Source organism: Xiphophorus hellerii, chromosome 14 (genome assembly GCF_003331165.1).
Source record: "Xiphophorus hellerii strain 12219 chromosome 14, Xiphophorus_hellerii-4.1, whole genome shotgun sequence".
Classification (NCBI taxonomy): Eukaryota; Metazoa; Chordata; class Actinopteri; order Cyprinodontiformes; family Poeciliidae; genus Xiphophorus; species Xiphophorus hellerii.
In genome coordinates, this window is record NC_045685.1 from 14,798,607 (window position 1) to 14,823,145 (window position 24,539).

The window sequence follows — 24,539 nt, forward strand, 5'->3', positions numbered from 1 at the left end:
GGGCATGAATGCAATTGGAAAACTTAAATCCTCTGTTTCACGGCAGCATGTCATAGTCTGTTCGTCTACATCTTGCTCCTGGTACTACATTCTTCTTACACAAAGAGCAGTGCAAGCTGATTTACACACAAATATTTGCCTTTCTATAATATAAAACACCAGCTTTCCCAAACCCTTCAACTACCTACTTGCCTTATTAGATCAACTTACTAAATGTAATCAGCAAGGTGTGATGAAAATGGTACATCACTATGAAATACCTTGAGAGACCAAATTGAAATTAGGGAAAGTTGTAACATCCTAATAAACTAGAAATAACCCCATGCAAGAATGGAGGCTGAAACAAAAAAGCAGCTTCTATCAGCAACAAACTCAAAACCCTCCAGAGAGGACAAACTCATAACTGCTGCTACTTCAACAAAAACTCTTCTATCGTATTATCCGTTAAGACATAATATATCTTCAGTTTGTTTTATGTTACACAAATGTAAAATAATCAATTATTTTCAGAGTTGCTACAAAATTCCCATTTTAAAATTTGTACCAGTTTCAGCCTGATATTTGTTTCTACAGTTTTAAAACGCATTGACGAGCTGACTGAGTCACAGGATTGCTCCTTATTTGGCACCTGGACCAACTTAGACGATCCAATTCAAAATCTCTAAATTATCTTTCTCAAATTAGGACTAGAGTACATTACACAAAGTGCAGATTTTGGAAAATACTCTAGAGGGGTTGAGATATTCTGATTTTATTTATATTATGAAAATTTTAAATTAGAGGCAATTTGATGCTTTAGCAAGAACTAGCAGAACAGAGTTTATATAGAAGCCAATGAGGGAATGATTATTATCTCAGGGTTTTGTCAGAGGCTCCATCCCAAATACAGCCAACTGAAGGGATGTGAAAATTTGATTTACAAAATGCTCTATTTTCATAAATTCCCATTTTATGCTCTAGAAACTAATGAGGAATAAAGTCCAGAAACTAAAGCAGGCAACTTGTATTACACAACAGGGAAAAAAAAAATCAAAATGTAAGGTTTTCAAGGCCACTTGGTAATCTTGCATTCCGATTTATTACTAGTTCGTTCCAGTACAAATGCAGTTGTATGGAACTTTTTTCTTCCTGACGGGCTTCAATTGGTTGAGCCGTTTCTTCTTCCCAGTATTTTTCTTTGTGATATTGACCTGCATAAACCTACCTCCAATTACATAAAAACTGTAAGCACATAATATTTACAAGTGTCTATTGAAGCAGGAGTAACTAACACTGAACTGCTTTTCCACAGTAGGTTTGTGATGCTGTCGAAGTATTGGAACAAAATGGACACTTAATCCATAAGAGCTTTAACTTAGATTTTCTGCAATTTTAGCACAACTTCACACAAAATAAAATATAAACCAATGTTTTGGGTTCTCATCAAGAATGAAAAAAAAAATAGACATTCAAATTATGTTACAATTAAAAGGTTACCTCAGACACTAAAGAGGAAACTAATAATGTATCAAGTTGCTTTAAGCATCCCATTCATACTTCATTTAATTTCCGTTATCAAGTTCATGAACTTAATTTCACCTTGCAAGGCTGGATTCAATATACCCAACAGAAATGAATAAAGCCTTTCAAATGAGCAAGTAAAATGACACTTTCACTTAAACCTGCAGGGCATGTTGTAATGTACACGTTAAGCCTTTACTGAACCGATTCGTTTCGGGAAATAAACACCCATAGCATCTTTTTATAACTAAGAGGCATTAAAACAAACCATTTACCAAGTTTAGCTGTTGCTAAAGTAAAGAGGAGACTTGCTAAGACAATCTTTCAAACACCCAGATTTGAGTAAAATGTTACCGTTACTCACAGTAGAAGAAAAAATTTTACAAAATGACTGAGCCGTTTCTGCAGCAGCAGCCAAAGCATGAACATTTAAAGAAAAGAGGAAGCACACATCTCTGGTGATTACTAAACATCTGATGTAGCACACGTACACAGATGTAAGCTGGCTTAAAGCCGTCGCCACAGGGCCAAGGGAGAGACAAAAGCAACAGTCTGGAGGGGATAGAGGGTTTTTAAGCAGAGCTAAAATCAGAGCACCAATCCAGAGAAATTTCACTTTGAGGCTTTGAATAAAATGAAGCTGCTAATTATTCCCAAGTCAATTCAAGTCTTGAAGTAAAAAAGGGAATTTTTTAAAAATGGTATGTGTTGGTAAACATATAGTGTTGGTTAGAGACTGACCATAAATTCAAAATTACAACACATTCAACTTGCATTTAACAGCAACAGAAATTCCTGCACCAAAATCTTTGAGGGTGGCCTAGCAGCAAAGATCCAGCAAAGACCATTAAGGATTGTTTGTTTTGCATGATACCACCTTTTTATACCTTTTAAATTTAAAATATAAATCCAACAAGTCAAGTGTTTCCTAAGGTGAAAATAAATTGCTTTGATGCCAGTGTAAATCTAGCTCAAAGTTAACATCCAAGCTACTTGGACAAGGTAAGTAGCCTTGTCCATATGTAAGCAACTTACAAATGAAAGTGTAATTTAAGTTTACAGAAGTCAAGTCAAGTTAAATGTACAAAAAGAAATAAAGTACAGAAAAGACGAAAGGCATCAACATATCTACCAAAAAACATTTTGAAAAGCACAAGACATTCCAGGCATAAATTATTTCAGGTACTCCAACAATCTAGGTGATTATTTACCACAAGAAAAGACAACTAGTGGGCGTGCCGTGGTGGCGTAGGGGATAGTGCGACCCATGTTTGGAGGCCTTGAGTCCTCGACGCGCCCGTCGCAGGTTCGACTCCCGGACCCGGTGACATTTGCCGGATGTCTTCCCCCCTGTCTTTCCCACTTTCCTGTCAGCCTACTTTCAAAAAATAAGGGACACTAGAGCCCACAAAAAGACCCCCTGGTGGGGTACAAAAAATATACAGTATATATATATATGTATAAAAAAATTTTAAAAAAGGAAAGACGACTAGTGAACCTTAAGAGACATTTGGCCATTTAGAATATTTTTTTGGTCAGATCCTCTTGAGCACAAACTTCTGGCTCTGCACAAGCAGCCAGATGGACAAAACTTCAGCTCTATAATGAACACAATTAGTTGTTTTCACTCCATGTATGAAAAATACGTATGAAAATGTAAGCTTAAACTGATCAATATTTCAAAAGCAGAATAAATGGATGCTGCTTTTTTTCCCCTTTTAAACAGTAAATTAATTACTACACACTTGGAAACTCTATTTCACTTTTTAAAAAAATTAACACACTTATTGTATTTACAATCAGCTTTGCATTGTACAAAAAAAAACAATTTTTGCTAAGACGACACATCAGTAACCAGTCTTAAGGACAGCAGCAACCCTCATACAGCCCTGCAAACAACATCTGCAGCCCATATGAAACAAGAAAAACATGTTTCCAAAAAGCAAGTTCCAGCTGGACACACATCTTCCTTATTAATTTGATGTACATTTCTATTATTGAGGTCAAAATAAAGATAATCTCTCATCTCGTTGAGTAGAATTATTCCTACTGTAAGCAAAATATAAGATCCAGTAAGATTAAAGGGGACCCATTATGCTTCCTTGAACAGGTTAGGATAAGTTTATGCGCTGTACAAAACATGCTCATTACAATTCTTGCACAAAATCATTAATGGATAATAAGAGTTCAGTTTCCAGTTCAGTCCACAACAAAATAGGTTAGTTCTGCTTATTTTGAGCTCTTTTCAAAACATGCTGTTTTGGGATCTCTAGTCACTTTAAATCCAAATAAGCTGCTGGCCACACCACCCAACTCAACATTTACACACTTAAACGGCTGCAAACCGATGTCCTTTTATACAACTGTACATCTTTGACCCTGAATCAGAACCAAAAACAGAAGTAGATAAGCCTTCTTCACAACTAACAAGAATGGAGCAGCAGTTTCTGCATGAAAAGTCCACTACTAAACACTTGTCTTTTCCAGCAGCCATTCTGCAATACATACAGTAGTAAAACCGGCTGACCAAACGTGCTCAAGCTCCGCTTAGGTTGCAAGGTGAGTGGCTGGTCTCAGCTGGAGTTGCTAGGCAATGGCACAGTGGCAATCAATTGAGACTTAATCGAGAGATTTTTTTTTTAGTGCTTTAGCCGTTTTAATACAGAGATCTGAATAGAAGTACAAAACGTGCAAAATGTGAATTTTGCATAATTGGTCCTCTTTAAATGTCCCAAATGTATAAAAACATACAGTAAAGCTCCCCAGCAAAAATAAATAAAACAAGCCAGCACTAGAAAACAGACATTACCTGTTATTTTGTCTCGAACCAGTTTGCAGGATTCGATTTCTCCAATACTTCCAAACAAACTCTTCAGCTCCTCCTGGGTCATGTTCTGAGGCAGATAGTTGACTATCAAGTTAGTTTTACTGTCCTCTATGCTCCCCGACTCTACTGGTGAGGAGCAGTTGTTTGAGATTGTTGAGGGACCATTGCTCGTGTTGTTGCACGTTGGCCCATTGGACAGCTGTGTTTCCATGGTCGCAATTACCTGCTAAAGAGAGAAGGAAAATTATGTAAATAATACTTTGATTGATATTGGTAATAAAAGAATAAAACAGCAGTTAAGAAAGGAAGCTCTTCACACGTCAAAATAATGATTTGATGAAGTAAAACAAGTATTGGCTGATTGGCATTGACCAAATTTACATGTCAGAATGACTTTCGTGCATTTTAAAAGAAGGTGGGACATTCACTACAGAACAATTGCATAGTTTTAAAAAAAAGGATCTTGACAATTTCATAACAGAATTTTTGTTACTAGTTAAAAAAAAAACAAAAAAAAACTTTAAGGCCCTTATGACTCTTATAAATATTAAATGTTATAACAAAAATAAAATCACTATTCAGCACAATTAAATAAATATAGGCAGCATTGAATTACTACTAGCAGACAAAAAGCCCTTGCGTGATCAGCGAGACAGGCAGCAACATGTTTATGTATGAAGAGTCATCCTTTATTAACAAATTCACCATATGCAGACAGTTGATCTGCATAGACACGCCAAAAAAAAGCTATTTCTCTTTAGACATCAAACATACAAATATAATTTGAAAAGAGTGGGATAAAGGTTGAGACTAGGCCTGTCGCGATAAACGATAAATCAATTAATCGTACGATAAATTAAAACTATCGACGTCATTTTAATTATCGGCATCATCGTCTCTTCCGGCCTTTTTCTCTTTCTGTTAATGACACCGAATGAAAAAAGGCTCAACTCCGGGTGCTCTCCACTGACCCCCCCTTCCTCATTTCCTTAGTGTAAAGCCCAGCGCACACTATCTTATCCTGCACCATCTTACAGCTGTCCGCCGATTGTCGGCCCATTTTCAAAACCTGACAGACCACACATTAGCCGACAGAAAGTGTGGTGTCCAACAATGGGCACAAAATAATGGCTACAAGTCCAGTGAACTAATTTTAAAACCAGGCATTAATCAATGCTTTACTACAATCTACCTGCAATGCATGTGGCTAGTGTCAGCGTAAAGTCCTGACCGAATGAAAATCATTATAACCTATTTACGTCGCGTTAACGAAGAACAGCTGAAAAGTTACCGGGTTTATCAACTGCGGTAGCAATTTCGCTCCAACTCCTCCCCTTGTCATTTCTGTATTCTTTGCATGTTGAATAAACCTTAAGGTTGTTTCCACATATCATCTCCAATGTCCCCTGGACTTCGGGTTGCTGTATCAGCTGTTTGGGATTCCCCTCTGTAATTTCCCCTCAGAAAGCCAGGAGGAGAATCCACGCTTTCTGATTGGCTACCTGTCACATTCAACAGGCAACGTTAACTCTGTAGGTCGGGAAAACCCCTGATTTGGATCAGAGCGGCAACGACGATCTACCATAACACACCACACAATCTTAGAAAGACCAACGTTTTAAGATTGTCGTAAGGGGAAAAATAGCAGCAAAACATCGTGTAGTGTGAATAGGCCTGTCACGATAGCAAATTTTGCTCAACGATTAATTGTCTCAAAAATTATTGTGATAAACGATAATATTGTTTGAAGACTTTTTTACACTGATTTAATGGAAATGACGTAATAATGCATGCGATCTCCTGCCAAAGATAGATACACTTTATTTTCAAAAGAACACTAAACACTGGAACTGATAAACAAAATAAACAAAACAACCAAAAACAAAAATAAAATGGATTCTCAGTCTCCATTAACAAAAAACTCACTTGGAAAAAAACCCCTAAACAACATAAAGCCAAAGTGGAAATAAATACTGCATTCAACCAAAAGAGTGCAGATTATGAAGTCTGTATATTATGTTGCCCTTCAGTAATAATTACATTTAAATAGAGAAGATGGGCACATCGACTACCTGATGCAATAGTTCACACTACATGATTTTTTGCTGCTATTTTTCCCCTTACAACAATCTTAGAACGTTGGTCTTTCTAAGATTGTGTGGTGTGTTATGGTAGATCGTCGTTGCCGCTCCTTTCTAAATCAGGGTTTTTTTCCCCGACTGGGAGCTTAACGCAGCCTGTTGAATGTAACGGGTAGACAATCAGAAAGCGCGGATTCTCCTCCGCGCTTTCTGAGGGGAAATTACAGAGGGGAATCCCAAACAGCTGATACAGCGCAACCCGAAGTCCAGCGGACATTGGAGATGATATGTGGAAACAACATTAATGTTTATTCAACATGTAAAAAATATAGAAATGACAAGAGGAGGAGTTGGAGCGAAACTGCTACCGCAGTTGATAAACCCGGTAACTTTTCAGCTGTTCTTCGTCAACGTGACATAAATAGGTTATAATGATTTCCATTCGGTCAGGACTGACACTAGCCACATGCATTGCAGGTAGATTGTAGTAAAGCATTGATTAATGCCTGGTTTTAAAATTAGTTAACTGAACTTGTAGCCATTATTTTGTGCCCATTGTTGGACACCACAGGGCAGGAACGAACCCGATCAAACCGTTATACCTAGGATTTCTGTCGGGTAATGTGTGATCTGTCAGGTTTTGAAAATGGGCCGACAATCGGCCGACAGCTCGTGTGCGCTGGGCATTACACTAAGTAAAATGAGGAAGGGAGGGTCAGTGGAGAGCACTGGAGTTGAGCCTTTTTTCATTCGGTGTCATCAACAGAAAGAGAATAAGGCCGGAAGAGACGATAATGCCGATAATTAAAATGACGTCGATAGTTTTAATTTATCGTACGATTAATTGATTTACCGTTTATCGCGACAGGCCTAAGTGTGAACGATTGCATCAGGTAGTCGATGTGCCCATCTTCTCTATTTAAATCTAATTATTACTGAAGGGCAACATAATATACAGACGTCATAATCTTTTGGTTGAATGCAGTATTTATTTCCACTTTGGCTTTATGTTGTTTAGTTTTTTTTATTCAAGTCAGTTTTTTGTTAATGAAGACTGAGAATCCATTTTATTTTTGTTTTTGGTTGTTTTGTTTATTTTGTTTATTAGCTCAAGTGTTTAGTGTTCTTTTGAAAACAAAGTGTATCTATCTTTGGCAGGAAATCGCATGCATTATTACGTCATTTCCATTAAATCAGTGGAAAAAGGTCTTCAAACAATATTATCGTTTATCGCAATAATTTTTGAGACAATTAATCGTTGAGCAAAATTTGCTATCATGACAGGCCTAGTTGAGACCATACCAATTCAAAACATTGACCATTAAGGAAGTTTCAACCCCAACAGTGAGCAATTTTCCCCCAAATTTAAGCAGAAATACCTTAGTTTGAACATCAGAATACAACAATGCCAATATCATTGGTATGGCCTGAGCAGAGAGCAAAAATGACCTTCTGGCCAAATGATTTCAAGATGTGAAAAATGGCCACAGACCCCAGTCCAAGGCTCAGGCGCCCACGAACCACTTCTAAGCAGAGAAGCCACATCGCACAGTCTGACTGCCATGTTAGTTTGGAGTTGTCGTCTGAAAATGTGGACACAAAAAGTACGTCACGTTAGAGAAACAAGGGTAAAAAAAAACACACAAAAAAACAGATGATTATTGTAGGGAGGTTGATTGAGAAGACCATTTTTATTACAGGCAGTCCATGCACAGTCACTTCAATAAGAAAAAAACCCAATATGTTTAAGTTAGTCAGAAGTTATGCAAGACCTGCCTTAAGATGTCAAAAGCTTTTAGCTAAGAAACATCTGATCTCAACAGCATGGACAAAAGGCAAGTGATCAGCTTTCTACAAAAACCACACTGAAACAAATAAAAATAAATAAAATAATTAAATAATAAAATAATAATAAAATAAATAAAATAAAAACACTAATCCAATAGTGATTTGACAAACATTTCCAACATCTGCACATTTTAGCAATATATATTTCTAATTTGCAGACATTCAGAACACAACTGAATAACCACTGGTAAAAAAGTCGTGCAGAAACCAGAGTTCCCATCACTAATTAAGATAATGCCATTTTAAATTTATGGTTTGATAGCTAAGAACATGTATTACAGATGACTGAATGCTCTACTGATGTAGATAACTTGAATAACCTCTTAGTTCTTATTTAACTCAAACAGCTTAATGACAAAAATGTACAAAAAGCTGCTTTAATGGAAACCAATAAGCTTGGCAATCTTTTAGTCCGCCTTAAGTTTATGCATCAGAAAATGTGATGTAATAAATAATCTTATATATTATCAGCAGTAGGAATAACGGTTGCTTTTCTGTTTTAAATAAAAGCAACTAAAGGTTTCCCCCAGTGTATTATAAGCTTGCCGGACTGCCAGGCTTTACTTACGGTGCTCTTGCAGAGCAGGTTCACCTCTAGCAGCATTTATATGATTTCTCTATGACTACTGCCTTTTCAGAGTACTGTACCCATGTACACAGCAAGTATAACAGGCTAAACGCTTGCTCAGCTCACGCTCAACACAAGCCTCAAAGCGCATCTATGAAGGCTAAATGCTCTGAGAGGTTTCTGTTGAGTGAACAGTGAGACTGATGCAAGCATATCCATCTTTGTAAAGAAAGAATGTGTGGCATTATATTTCTGCCATGTTTGTCTAATAAGTGGTCAGGCATGTACTTTGCTACGCCTTCATCTACATAAAGCTAATGTACACAAACCACACTACCAGTCAGATAAGTCTCTCATCCAAATACTGCCGTTCGCTCGCATAAAGGACCAATCACAACCAGCAAACCAGAACCTGACCGGACAGAAAGATTTAGAAAATCACAAGAAAATTTCAAACACTTGAATTTTGTACCTCATATTTAGTTAAGCATATAAATACACTTACTCTTTGTTAATAATAGGTTACATCTCTTTCACTTTTAAATGTGACTGCCATTACATCACTTCTTGCAAGATTCACGATCTGATTACTTAATTGGTATTTATTTTATCAGCAATTTTGTGTTTGCCTTAAATAGTGGGTATTTAATAGTTGTCAATAACATCTTCCACGTAATACCACGCAACTACTGTACCTAGTACTAGTTTCAAGTCTCCTGCCAATTTTTCACATTTTCTAACTGGTGGACTGCCCTCTCCTGCCACTGCACTTAGGTTTTCTGGGGGAAACCCTGCAAGGACATACATTTGAATTTTAAATTTTGTGCAATACTGCAAAATAGTAGGTGTACTCAAAGCTCTTGTACAGTAAACTCATGTGCCAATGTAACATCATTTCAGTGATTTGTCAAAAAGTCATAAACGTCAGAATACCAGCAAATCAGCCATGAAATAACCTTTGTGAGCATCAAAATAATACAATTGTAATTTAACTACCATGCAATATGTGGATGTAGAATCCCCCCCACCACATTTACTACAGAAAGCCCCAATTAATCAATAAGGGGCCATAAAAATAAACTTCTAAAACTGAGTAAAATAAGATCCGTTTTGGAGTCAAGACAGTTTTATGCTACATTAGTGAACTTCGTCTTCAAAGTACCTTTAGAACATTTCTGCCTGTGACTGAACAGCATCCAGCTACAAACAAGCACAACTTCATCTCAGGGGAAGTAATTTGCAGAGATCTCTGTATAAATTAAGAGGCCAGAAATTAAATGTATCAAAATGTCAGAAACAGATTACTTCTTGAAGAAAGACAAAGCAGCAACATGTGTGCAAAATCGACTTCATAAAGAGATTCATGGCAATTTAAAAGTAAAATACATTCAGTGGGATGTTTTGTGCACATTGAGCAGAGAGAAATTTAACACTTTTATAGTAGTTGCTTTAAAGTTGTTGTTCTCAAAGTTCCAGTGCTTTCAGCTTGGAGGTTGAAGTGATGAAAATGTCAGCCTGTCATAACTCAAACACCAATTGATTTTCTTTACTCAAGCACAGAAAACAGCTTTTGCCAAGTGAACAGGCAAAAACCAACAATCCTAATCAATACGTCTTAAAAGATACTCTGAAAAGTGTAAAAAAAAAAAAAAAAAGACAGATAAGTTTGTTTTTATTTCAACACTTCTGTTTGGATACTAACATCTAAACTAATATGTTTGCTTACAATTAGTTTAGATCCTGCAGCTTAAATTCCAACTAATTTTGTGTTAGAGCTGCACTATGTAACTTATAAATTTTTTAATATTTTTTATATCTGTCACTATGTCATAGCAGTACAACATTATAGATAAAAGTGAAAAAATAAAGTCTACTCCTTGTGATCTTAGTGTTATCTACAGAAATACACAACTGTAAGAAAACAATCAGAGGCAAGAGGTCTTAGTGATGTCAATCATCCTCGTGTACACACTGCTCATTCTCCTCCACTGCTCTCTGCTTTGCTACAGCTCCTTTCCCACAACAGAGAATACCATGAATATGCAGTCTAGTAAGAATGTCCACCATTGATGGCAGATACAGTTTTCCTTTAATTGTAAGTTGTTTCACTGCTATTAGCATATTGAGCAGTGTGTACACAAGGGTGACTGACCGCGCTAAGAGAATGAAAAACATTTTTATTACTCAATAAGTCTTCACATACCAACCCACATTTGCTTCATCTTTAAAAATACCAACAAAAAAAAAATCTGAACATGGCTCTACATTGAAAGTTTTCCATGGAATGTCATCAGAAAAAGATAAAATTTACTGAAATTTGCAGATTAAAAACATGGCTTCATAATGAATTCCTGGGGAAATATATTTTTAGGTGACTGGCATTTAGGATTATACCATTTTAATGCTTGTTCTTAGCATTTACAACAAAGCTCTTAGCTGTTATATGAAATATCATTCAAACAGACGTACCCATTGCTCTAGATTCAAAATGTTAAATATTAAAGCTCAGCTCAAAGTGTGAAGCCTCGAGTGTGGGAGGCATAAAGCGGAAAACATTTCCTCATGTACATCTATACTTATCTTAATACAGAGGGACCTTAACATTTTAGTGAAATTTGTGGGCATTTGCAAACATGTGTTATCAAGGCAGTAATTTTAGGGGTGTGATAAGTGGTGAGGGTCTTCATCACACATTTACAAAATCAGGCCATAAACCGTGGGAATGCCACTTTCCAGGATTTTTTTTTTATTATTCATTTACAGTCTTTCATATAGTAAGGAAATAAGTGTCTCAACTTGTAAGAGACACCACAATGCCATTGCATGCAATATTGCAATACAAAACATTGATTGGAAATATTTGGTGGGATACGTTCCAAAAGCCATACATGCAGAGTATGTATGCAAATATTTTCAGCAGGTTGGACAAACTTCTGAGTGGCAGAGCAGAAAAGCTCAAATCTTGGTAGATCATCAAGAAGGCAGTCAAGAAATGTGGTGAATCACTATCTGAACTTTCAGCAACGGTATCCGTTTCAGCAACTTAAAATATTATTTAAGTATGTTTTACATATCTTGCAGCACCAGGACCTTGCATTACGCAAATACAATAAAGGTACACTAACAAGCAAGCATTTTCAACATAAAAACTGAATTCTGTTATAAAAGGACCAAAGGAAAAAGCATTTGTTAGTTCTACAGTAAATACTGAAAATAAAAATGGTGTTCTTTTCAATTGGATCATTGGTATACTTCCTCAGAGTGGCAAACCTTCACACAGAGCCAACAGCCTTCAGGTTTCTTAGGAATTAAATCAGAAATCTGGCAAACAGCTCAGATTACAGTCTGATTGTGTGGAAGCCAAAATAATAATAATAAACCTAAAACATTTTTTCCCCTTCTCAGCATGGAAATTTAAATCTGTACCATGGAATATACAACATCCTTACATCTCATTGAGAGTAGTTCCCCAAGTTTCCATCAAAAGATATGAAAATAATTCACCAATTACAACCATTTGTGGTACTGGGTATTTTGCACATCAGCTTTTAAGCCATTTATTGAGTTGAAGCAATCATTTCAATTTGTGTCATCTAATTTATTTGCTACCAACAGCAGAAATTTCCATTTACATGTTTCTTTGAAACATGAAACATGTAGATGGCAATTTCTGCAGGTAGGCAATCTCAGATTAGTTCTGTATTCAGACAAACCAAAATGTCTACTATTCACACCTACAACATACTTCATTGACTATGAATCTTTGAATAAAAATGCTGCTCATGCTTTATAATGACATCAGCAGGTTTCCAGTTAAAATGTAGTAATGTGGAACGTTTGAACCGGTTTCCCTCTAGTCTTGCAAACGGATTGCTTTATAAAAAAAAAAATCTTGAAAACCGCAGCGCTGTATAATGTGACAAATCTGTCTCATTTGCCATTAAAAAAACTGAAATGATTGTGCTGATGTCACAATGTTATGACCAAAGTGTGCTTTGGTTGTGTTTATCTTTAGGTAACAGATTTGAGCTGAGTCATTGTAGGATTTAAATCATCTTCCATGGTACAGTGATCCTCAACAGGTCTCTATATTTCACCGCATCCAAGCAGAGAGGATTGTCTTGAGCATATGTAAAACCTTTATCTACCATGTTTGAAGTACAGTGCAAAATATGAAAAATGTTAAAGGTCACCACAATTCCTTCAAATAAGTGGATATAAATCTGAGGCACACAAGGTATCATCATTACAAGAGAATAGCTATAAAATATACTATAAAATCTTAAATGCTTTATAGTTGTTTCATTCCATTTAAAGTGATCCTTTATCTGTGACCCGTCACTTTTTTCACCAAAGTTGTCAGCATGTGGACAGTGGTTGCAATGAGAAATACTCTCTGGTCTGTCTTTGCTGTTACTAGTGTATAAAACAAAAAAACCCTATAACAATTAATGCTTAGCCTGAGGGTTGCGGGGGAATAAGGAAAGCCTGGTGGCCCGCCGGTCTTACAATAGAATGGGTGAAACCCTGACTGCTATGTCCCTCTAGGAGCTTTTAGTCCGAGCACCAAATGCAGCCAGCAGACTGAAAACTGTTTTAAAGAGCAATATAGGTCTGCCGAGTCAGATGCATGAATGGCAAACAAACCAAACCATTCCAAGACCAAAACATTCAACTAAATGTTTAATTGCTTTAAACATTTTAGCTGTCCAAGATGCCACGTCCAAGATGCGGCAGTCGATTAAATCAGAATCGTTCTTTAGTGTTTTAACACAAGTGTAATTATGTACATTTTACTAATAAATTATTGATTCTTAATTTTACATTCTTATTATAAAACAATTTTATACCATTTAAAAGCTAGTTTATGAAGCCAATTTAAAAATATGCAAGAGCAAAAAAAATTTAATCTGTTTTCAGAGAACACCTAATCTCTGAAGATCTGATATGGTGATACTTTCAAATTTGATTGATTTCAGACTAAGTTAAATTAGACTTAGAGCTAGACAATAAATCAATAATATATATTGTGATCAGAGGTCGCGCTAGACTCTTGTTCTCAGTCATCTTGACCGACAGTATTAAAAAAATAAAATAAAAAATAAATTTAAAAAAAAAATCGGTCATGTGCTATTTTTACCCATCAAATTATAATCATATTATTGGCTATTTAGCCGCATTTTTATGCGGTTTAGTTAATATTCACCTAGTTTAACCGAAACCAGATCCCATCACACATAAAGCAGATTTCCTCTGTATTGACAAAAATCACCCACTGGTGTCTGAACGAACAGTGCCTCTCAAATTCCTCCTGGTCGCATCTGCAGAGAAATTTGCGCTACTTCATCAGTCAGTTGGATCCGTCTGATCCAAACCAATCAATTGAACTCTGCGAGTTTTTTACCCTGTGCGCGGTGCAGGCGTGCGCTTTTATGATTATCTTTTTGCGTGGTTTCACTTCCCCGAAACGGACAAATGTTCTCCTTCTGGGCACAGGAGGGTAATGTGAACAAAGAAGGCTCCTTTTATTGAAACCGCAGGATGAGTTAAGTTTAATTCTTTGCAGTGGTGGAGCCCGCATTGGTTGTGCAGCTGCAAAATTCGGTTAACGCGACCTCTGATTGTGATACACGTGATAAAAATCAATAGATAATACATATTACAGAATATATTTGCTGAACTTCAATCCAGAACTCCCAGGGTACCATGGGAGAAAAGTAAGAACGGGGGGAGCAATACGTAATATTTACTGCACCTTCGGAAACTCATTTACCAGCCATGTACCGCCACGATGCGCTCCGCCACTCATTTGTTGAGACTGGGATGATATGAAATTTATTGTGTGATTCATCCGTAAAGTTACACATGCACTGTAAGCATTAACTACTCAGCCGCCCGCCGTGTTCAGTCTATCCGGTCACCAGTATAAATATTCCCGCAGCACTCTTTCCGTTGTTCGCTTTGAATCAGCAGCTCCCAGAGGAGAAAGGCTGCCGTACGCCAGGCATTGCGCCAGTCATTTTAAGGATGCTTATTGGTCCCCCAAAAACGATGAAAACCCGGGCATTATTATCAATCAATAAAATACCCATGGCCGAACTTGAAAATTGGACGTTATGTCGCTAACACTTAGCATTCGTCAACAACTCAGAGGAGGAAGTTAGAGCTCTGTGCAATGCAAATAATGTCCTGGCCGGAACACGGTGTGCGAAATAATAAAATATAAATGAATGAAGCTTTGAGAAAGGTAAATTTTCCTCAAGAAATTTTAATAATTGAGGTACTCAACTCATTCAAGAAATCATTTCAGCCCTAATCTAAAGTATCTATAGTTTACAAAGAGTTTCTTGAAGCAGAGACAGATAACTCAGATAGGTTAATATGAGCTCATCGGGCTCCCAAATCACCTTCAAAGAGAAGAAAAGGGACAAAGCAATAACAGTCAGTGCAATTTATATGCATTAGTATCATCGACCAAACATTGTCTGTTGTTGAGGTCTTTTACTATTCTTCATAAGTATTTTAACTCAGCATCTCAACCTGCAAACTTTCTGGTGACTTCACCGACTGTTAATGACAGCATGACTGTATCTGGGTGAAGGTGCAGAAGTATGAATGCTTATTTGATATAGAGAAAGCTGGAAATGTTGGCAATTGCAGACAAAGATTATCATTATAAAGAATCATGCCAATTTACAGAAAAATCTGATGTCCACACTGTAGTATTCAGAGTTCTGAATGTAGGCTTCATAGACTGCACAACCGACAATGCATTGCACAACAGAATGAGTCATGATTTACACGCATGTCCTTAAAGCAAGGTCAGAACCCAGAGAACAACTTTCTGTTTACAGCACAAACAGAAAGAGTAATAATGCAGACCGCTTTAACCCTAATGGCTTCAACTACACAAGATTTACTTATGGAGAAGATGAACCTCGGAAAAACACAGAGAATCATTTAGCCTGATAACATGGAGGCCATCCATTATTCAGTGCGATTAATTTTTCTGTAGGAAGAGGAATACATTTACCACATTATCCACTGCTAATCTCAGATATTACCACAATTTACCCACAATATAACTCCAACAAATTTGATTAAAGAGATTAATTACAAAAAGTTAATGTTGAAGTTGGATAGTAGAACAATGTTCTGTCTTTAACTATTGTCTCCAAGTTTAGTTTCATTTCTGAATTACTGGTACTCAACACTCCATTCTCACAGCTGTAGCACTAAGAGCTGTAATAAGGTATAGTGAAAGATTACAATCTAGCCAAGAACTTACCCACATTATGCAAGGCCCAAGTTGGACATCAGGCTAAAGCTTAAAATTTCTACCTCAATATTGTGAACCCAATTACTGTAGCCCTTTGTCTCAAAATTTCAACTGAGTTTTATAATAAATGATACAAAGTAGATTAGGCTCAATGGCACTTATTGGTTGTTATTTTGGATGCTTGACTTTTTACAGGAACCCACAAAAAACCTTTTGCCCAGAAGTGCAATGCCAATTCCATTAACAGTATTAAAGTTGAATACTGTGCTCTGGATTGTTTACTGCTTGGCACATAACTTGTAAAATAATATTTCACTAGTCTAATCCACTCCTTTCAACTTTAAGTAGTGTAGAGGAATATAATTATATTAATAGATAAAGATTATGTTGTTTGGTTGGTTCGCACTAAGATATGTTTTAACCTAAAAGAAATGTACTGTGTCAAATGTACTGGGTCAATCTGACCTACAGTCATGGCCAAATGTTTTGAGAATGATTCAAATGTTAATATTTACAAAGTCTACTGCTTCAGTTTTTATAACGGCAATTTGCATATACTCCAGAATGTTATAAAGAGTGATCAGCGTAACAGCAATTAATTGTAAAGTCAATATTTGCCTAGAAAATGAACTTTATCCCCCAAAACACATTTCAACTTCATTGCAGCCCTGCCTTAAAAGGACCAGCTAACATCGTTTCAGTGATTGCTCCATTAACACAGGTGTGGGTGGTAATGAGGACAGGGCTGGAGATCAATCTGTCATGATTACGTAAGAATGACACCACTGGACACTTTAAAAAGAGGCTGGTGCTTGGCATCATTGTTTCTCTTCTGTGAACCATGGTTATCTCGAAAGAAACACATGCAGTCATCATTGCACTGCACAAAAATGGCCTAACAGGAAAGAGAATCGCAGCTAGAAAGATTGCACCTCAGTCAACAATCTATCGCATCATCAAGAACTTCAAGGAGAGAGGTTCCATTGTTGCCAAAAAGGCTCCAGGGCGCCCAAGAAAGATCAGCAAGCGCCAGGACCGTCTCTTAAAAGTGCTTCAGCTGCGGGATCGGGCTACTAGCAGTGCAGAGCTTGCTCAGGAATGGCAGCAGGCAGGTGTGAGTGCATCTGCACGCACTGTGAGGCGGAGACTCTTGGAGCAAGGCCTGGTCTCAAGGAGGGTAGCAAAGAAGCCACTTCTCTCCAGGAAAAACATCAGGGACAGACTGATATTCTGCAAAAGGTACAGGGAGTGGACTGCGGAGGACTGGGGTAAAGTCATTTTCTCTGATGAATCCCCTTTCCGATTGGGACATCTGGAAAACAGCTTGTTCGGAGAAGACGAGGTGAGAGCTACCACCAGTCTTGTCTCATGCCAACTGTAAAGCATCCTGAAACCATTCATGTGTGGGGTTGCTTCTCAGCCAAGGGAGTCGGCTCTCTCGCAGTCTTGCCTAAAAACACAGCCATGAATAAAGAATGGTACCAGAATGTCCTCCGAGAGCAACTTCTCCCAACCGTCCAAGAGCAGTTTGGTGATGAACAATGCCTTTTCCAGCATGATGGAGCACCTTGCCATAAAGCAAAGGTGATATCTAACTGGCTCAGGGAACAAAACAGAGATTTTGGGTCCATGGCCTGGAAACTCCCCTGACCTTAATCCCATTGAAAACTTGTGGTCAATCATCAAGAGACGGGTGGACAAACGAAAACCTAGGAATTCTGACAAAATGCAAGCATTGATTGTGCAAGAATGGACTGCTATCAGTCAGGATTTTGTCCAGAAATTGATTGAGAGCATGCCAGGAAGAATTGCAGAGGTCCTGAAGAAGAGGGGTCAACACTGCAAATATTGACTTGCTGCATTAACTCATTCTGTCATTAAAAGCTTCAGTTACTCATAATATGATTGCAATTGTATTTCTGTATGTGATGACAACATCTGACATACACACATGAAAAGCAGAGGGCAGAAGATCATGTGAAAATATAATATTTGTGTCATTCTCAATACTTTTGGCCAGGACTGTAGAAGTCAGGAAGGAATTCTACAGTCAGAAGGAATTCCTTCTAGGTCAGAGATGTTAGAGAGATGTGGAATAACAATCACTTAAGAGAGGAAAGATATTAGTTTTAAGCTGTTGTGCAAGAAAGTTCTGGCACCCAACCTAAATCTCTTCCCGTTTTGGCTATGAACAGAGGGAATTGGTATCATTTCTTTATTTATATATCCCATGAGTTTAGGCACCTTTAAATTTCTCCATAGTAGCTGCCCCTTCCTCTGCTAGACAAAGTGAAGTAAACCATGTACATTTTCATCTTTTGAATTCAGTCAAAATCTATCATTTTTGGATTGGCCTTATAAAGCAATTTAGTTTAAATGCAGCTAAATATTCCTGCTTTAATTAAGCTTGTGTTCTCCAATTACTTTCTACATATTTAGCAACATTTTCAGAACATTAACATTGTAATAAGTGTTTCAGAGTTTTACCATTTCTTGTATGAAAAAAATAGATTAAAATGTAGCTATTTAAATTTCAAGAGGTTGCAGAGTTGTGTTGGACAGTGGTGCAGACACCACCATGTGTTTTTTATCTTAGACTCCAACCTTGTTGATTGCCAAACACCATTGCTGCTGTTGGCACAGGTGTTTGTAATCTCACCACCATTTCATAGCCATCTCCTGCTTTTCCAGGTAGAATGGCTGTGTATACTGCCAAATGTGTTGCACTAACAAAGCATCAGCTTTTACCAGTCAGGAGAATGCTTTGCCAGTCATCTCCTCTTTCTGAAATGTCTATGAAACTTTAAGAACTAGGTCCCGTAGCACATTGGTTCTGCATTGTAAGGGACTGATGTATGCATCAGTTGAGGGACAACAGAAAACTAGAACATTCTTGCACATTTGAAAATGCCAAACAAGTCAAATAATATTTTTCCAATGTCAAAATAAAGAGTTAACCATTTGCACACACCTCACACATAAATTGTTAAAATCACTCTACACAACAAAATGTAACAAATCTTGGTTTTGCACTTATTATAAGCTATAATAAATCTGCACAATATATCAAATTGCAGTATCATTGTGTGCAATGCAGCAATTGCAAAACAACTACTTGGATGCAATTTTTGGTAGGATATTCCATTTCAAGAGCCATGAACTCTTGCATGGCTCTTGCAAGAGCCATGACTCTTGCATGACTTGCACATTACCTATATCACCCTGCTGCTGATATGGGTAACATTTTTGACCAGTTAGACATCCAAGTGCCCTTGATACGCACCTATGATGCATGCATGGGATGTTAAAGATCAGAGTGGGACAGATGTCGCGTAATAACAGAAAAGTGAAAATGTCTAATGCAATTTTCAACAATAGCACTGCAAGTAAATATTTACTCAATATTCTTCAATCTTGGTGTTGGGTATATAATTAAGATTCCTTGGCTGGGGATTTAAAAGCAAAGTTTAAGTCTTCAACTTCTCTATCCCATATTAAACAATGAAGGACAGATGAAAATGTTTTTTAGAAAAAGATTTACTATTCTAAGTTATTTACTCAAGGAGCTTCTTTCGTGTTCATGTATCTGGTTAATCAGGCAACAAGAACATATTGTTAACTTCAGTCTTCATTATGGTTTTCCTTTTATTCTAAGCACAAACACAGGCTATTGTTCCAATTGAGATACTGCCACAAAGCAGCAATATTTCATTAGATAAACCCTTGGAACAGCAAGCTTGGCAAGACGCCCCTTTCCAAAAAAAAAAAAAGCAAAAAAAAAAAAAAAAAACTCAGTCAAGGCTTTCACTGTGTGGAGCCAACCTACAGCATCGTCTTAATGCAGGCATCCGAGTGCAGAGCATCTTGTTCCACAGAGACCTTATAGTTTACATCAGAAACTAGGTTAGAGAAAAACTATAAGGTTCTTTAGTTATACTCATTCTTTTCCACCTCCACATTTTCACCCCAATGAGTGGAACATTTTAGGAGGCATTCAAATGTAACATGTTTAATTAGAGACTAGTTCAGATCCCACTGCATCTATGCTGGAAGAGGGGGGGGAGGAGGGAAAGATTTTTGCAAAGTCATGGGTGATTTCAGGAAAATACACTGATAAACATTACAGCCTACTCAACTCTTTTGGAGTGTGACATGCAACTGTCAAACTTTGACGGGCATGGTGTTAATCTAAAGAAAACCACAATGTGTGTTCATAAATATTCCAAGGAAAGTCATCTTACCTCTGAAACAGCAAGATGTTCACATAATACTATACTCCCAAAATGATAAAACATGCATATATTGATGAGGGGAAAAAACATTTTAACATCTTGTGAAACTAATAACTAATATTTTCACTTTAAGGATAATGCACACCAAAGATGTCAAAAAAAAAAAAAAAAAGCCTCCATTATTTCCCGCCTTGGAACATATGTTTGACCAGCGAGCCTTTTCAAACCAGGAGAGTCTCAGGAGTGCCGACGGTCCTGAAAGAAACATAAACCCAAATACCACAATATTCCACCTCGGGTAGCTCGTCTTCTACACCAAGTTGCTAGTTCTTCTATGGTCGTATTCTACAACCATTTAAGGTAAAAAAAAAAAAGTTTTCAGTATCAAGATTAATTTGAGATTAAAGAGACCCACAATGTCACCATTATAAGGGCAACGCCAAAAGAGATGCATTTTACGGTATAACTGATTTTATTCTACTAAACCAAGTTTCTTTTGGTAGACTATGCCACTTCCTGGCATAAATAAGAAAGTGCATTTGGCTAAAATCCATAACCAAGTTGTTCAGTTTCAGCAGACTTCAGCATGATATCCAATCTGTGTTAAAGGAGTTATTTAATGTAGAACAGGGGTCTCAAACTCAATTTACCCGGGGGCCGCTGGAGGTAGAGTCTGGGTGAGGCTGGGCCGCATTCACACACACGGTCTCCTCAGCCGAACCTTTCTGATTGCCTATTACCATATTTGGCCGTAGTCAGGCGCTGTAACAGCCGTAATTGTGTAGTGGCTCTTTAAGATACTCTAGTATTGCTAATCATGTCAGAAGTATGCGCCACGGCTTCTCTGTAGAGAACGTGGGAGAAACGTGCTAGACGGACATGTTAGCTCCCTAACTTTTTAGTAATGTTACGGGTTGTTTGGACGCTGCTCAATTTTCATGTCTGATAATATAGCAGTCGTTCAACCGGGCTTTGTAAGGTTGGTGAAGAGAGTGTTTATTAAAGGACAACACTGTGGAATTCCCAGTACCAGTGTGGTTGTGAGTTTTTGACCGTCCTGACGAATCTGCCGCCTCCTCTGCTCCCTTAAACACAACCCAAGCGTTACAGCGCCTAACCTTAATTACGTTACACTGATCAGCAACTTCCGGGTCTAGACTGGATGCTGAAGCACGTGAAGCGGGAGCGGCCGCGGAAATTGCGCATGTACCGCATGCAAATAATGACAAATAGAAAATGCAAATAGGCCCGGCCGATGTCCCGCCCCCGAGAGCAATATACTCCACCGTGATTGGTAAGTTCGTTCAGCTCCGCACACAACACTGAAAAGTGCCAATTATATCAAACTCGCGGGCTGCACTAAGATTAAACTTTCATATTAAGGCGGGGGCCACAAACTATCGTCCCGAGGGCTGCAGTTGGCCCGCGGGCCACGAGTTTGAGACCCCTGATGTATAACCTTAAAGCAGTCCTGATGTGCCTCCCCCTTCAGATAAAACAATCAGTTAAAAGTAGTTATAATCCAGATTATCAATGTTTCACAGGTTCTCAGATTTATTCCACAGCCAGGATTTACAAAGCTTTTTCACCTAAAAAGTGAAAACTGCGTACAGTAAAAATTTTACACCTGGTGCCAGAGTCCGTGAAAACATAGCTGTACAAAAGTAAAGATTCTGCATCACATCAGAAAACAAGATGAAATATTTGCCAAAAAGGTGCTTTATTTCCAGATTAATACAAGGCAGAGAAGTAAAAATAAGCCTTTTTTTTAAACAAAAAAGCTAATTCACATAAGACTACCTATACAATTTTATGCTAAACATGAAGATAACTGAGATCAGATGTACCGATGTGACACAGAGCACTCAAAGTGAGGAGGTACGAATCCCAGCTACTTGCTCCTCAGAGAATTAAGTTGACCAAGTATGCGTGACAAGATGCAGAGCAAAATAACCTTCCAGAGTGCATACACTGACATGCACAACCCGTCCTTGAAAACTAAAAGCCCACAAGTAACAGTTCAAAATATCTGTTGAAACCACAGATGTAACTTCCTTACAGACACACTAAGTGTACAGAGGCAAATGCTGCACTTTACAATCGTACATTAACAAAAAGGCCTAAATTCTGTGACAAGGAAATTAAAGCATTGATGGTGTTTGGCTGCTGGAGCAAAGAGCTTTAAATTAGAGTCACATTATTTGTACTGCCCATAAACATCCATTTGTATTTTCATGTAGATTACATTTTATTTTCAAGCAGCATGAATTTAATAATTTTATGTCTGCAACTTTAATTACATTTGCTTGGTAGCCAATGTGTTGTCTTATCTCTTTCTATCTACAAGGTAATCAACACAGAATGTACTTAACTGATCTTAAAACTTGCCATTTCATGTAAATCAACCATAGACACAAACTATTCAAGTAGGTTGTTTTTTGTAGCTCTTTATGTGCTGAAAACAGAGAAGCACAGATATGCAGCTAAAGACCAACATTATCTTTGAGAACCAATTCTAAATAAAAAAAACCTTCCTATATTGGGAACAAAAACATTAACATTACTTCAGTATCTTGCAGAGCCATTTTGTAGGCCATCACCACACACAAAAGGCCAGTCTTGGTCCTCCACCACACTGTGAAATCTCTAGGTAAACGGTTTCTCAAGTCAAATTCTGTGCAGCTTGGCTTAAGACTGATTTTTTTTTCCTTTTAAAAAAAACCTGTGAGGAAAAAAACTGTAGACTCAACAGGTCTATCAACAAAATGTCAAAAGCAAATCTACAATCCTTTAGCACCTTTTACAGCAGATTGTTCCATAGACTAATTGAATTTAGAGAATTTTTTGTTTAAGATATAGAACTTATACATGCCCCAATCCAAAACAATTATTTTGACTGTGTTTGGGGGAGGGTTAAGTCATGTTTAAAATCCATTTCTTTTTTATGCTGATAAAAACTGCAAGGCACAAAAGCCCATGAGCATGAGATGTTGCGTCTGTGGAGGCTGTTGTAATTCACTGAGTGTTTTCAAGGGCAATGCATTACTGGCCTGCAGTGACGATCTGCCCATGCAGAGGGAGGGCCACCCTGTGGCCAACAGACTAAATCTTGTGCAACATCCAGACAAGCTCTACTACACTAGAGGAGGAGGCCATGTTATGAAAAGAAAAGGGGACGGATGACCATTTAGGAAGGACAAAAGAAGTAAAATTGCTTCTCTTTTCAGCGAGTCCCTGCATACTAACCTGGTTCTGACAGCGACACACAATGAAATACAGAGAAAAGTGATGTGTGGCCTCTGAGTCCTGCATTTTAGTCCCTGTCAGCAGCCTTTATTTAGAAAGGCAAACGTAGTCGCAATACACAGAGACAGCAACTCTTATCTCATGTCCTCAGCAGTATAGGGGTTGCTGAAGCTGGAATGGTTGCAAGAATAGAGGGGGAGAAAACGGCTAAAACAGCAGATATTCATCACACGTTGAGACTTCATCTGCAGCAACTTAATTAAAATGAAGAGCTCTTGTGCTCTCACAAACGCTACTTGAAAACCATAAATAACAGACACTATATAACATTTCACAACCATGCAGTTGCTTCCAAAAATGATTTCAATATTAAGAGGCTCTATTTTATATGCCTGGCTTTAAAGTGTGCTCAAAAAAGTGCATCTTAGCACTTTCAGGTCAGCATTTTCTTTCCAGTCAAAATTACCTTGTCTTAAAAAGGTAAAATTTTAGTGAACTACAAAATCTTTAAACCATAAAAAACCTAACCAAATCCTTACAGAGAGATCACATATTTTAGTAACCTACAAGTAAATTGTCAGAGAAATATGCAAAAAACAAGTTTACTGAAATTACTATCATGTTAGACTCCAAGACAGAGGGGTAAAACCACTGCTGCCAAAATTAGTGATTGAGAGCAAGTGCAGTGGTAAGAAAAACACAAGCAGTAAGAAGTTCAGTGATTAGGACCATCTACAATAGCCAAAATTAATGACATAAATTACTGTCCAACTCACTGCCAATATAACTCAGCGCTGCAATACCAAGGACATGACTGATTTTATTTCCTTCTGCTCTCACTAAAAGTGCTTCCAGTGTTGGAAACTACACAACACAGGTTTTCCAATGATTTCTATGCCAAATTCCCATAATTTTCTTCAAATATGCCCAAAAGTGACCTGCAATTGTTTGAGGCCAG

General features: G+C 37.6%; 1 protein-coding gene across 5 annotated transcripts in view; it reads right to left on the reverse strand.

Moving 5' to 3' along the window:
- Window positions 1-24,539, reverse strand: part of elavl2 (ELAV like neuron-specific RNA binding protein 2) — a 44,339-nt gene that overhangs the window by 15,419 nt on the left and 4,381 nt on the right. For 2 of the 5 annotated variants that reach the window (XM_032583451.1, XM_032583449.1), the window contains exons 2-3: window positions 7,901-7,991; window positions 4,310-4,550 (exon numbers count right to left, since the gene is read on the reverse strand). In XM_032583451.1, coding sequence (XP_032439342.1) covers window positions 4,310-4,550; window positions 7,901-7,972 — 313 coding nt within the window. In that variant the 5' untranslated portion in view covers window positions 7,973-7,991. Of the gene's footprint in view, window positions 1-4,309; window positions 4,554-7,900; window positions 7,992-24,539 lie in introns of all 5 variants that reach the window. The other 3 variants (XM_032583450.1, XM_032583448.1, XM_032583452.1) reach the window with 2 other exon arrangements.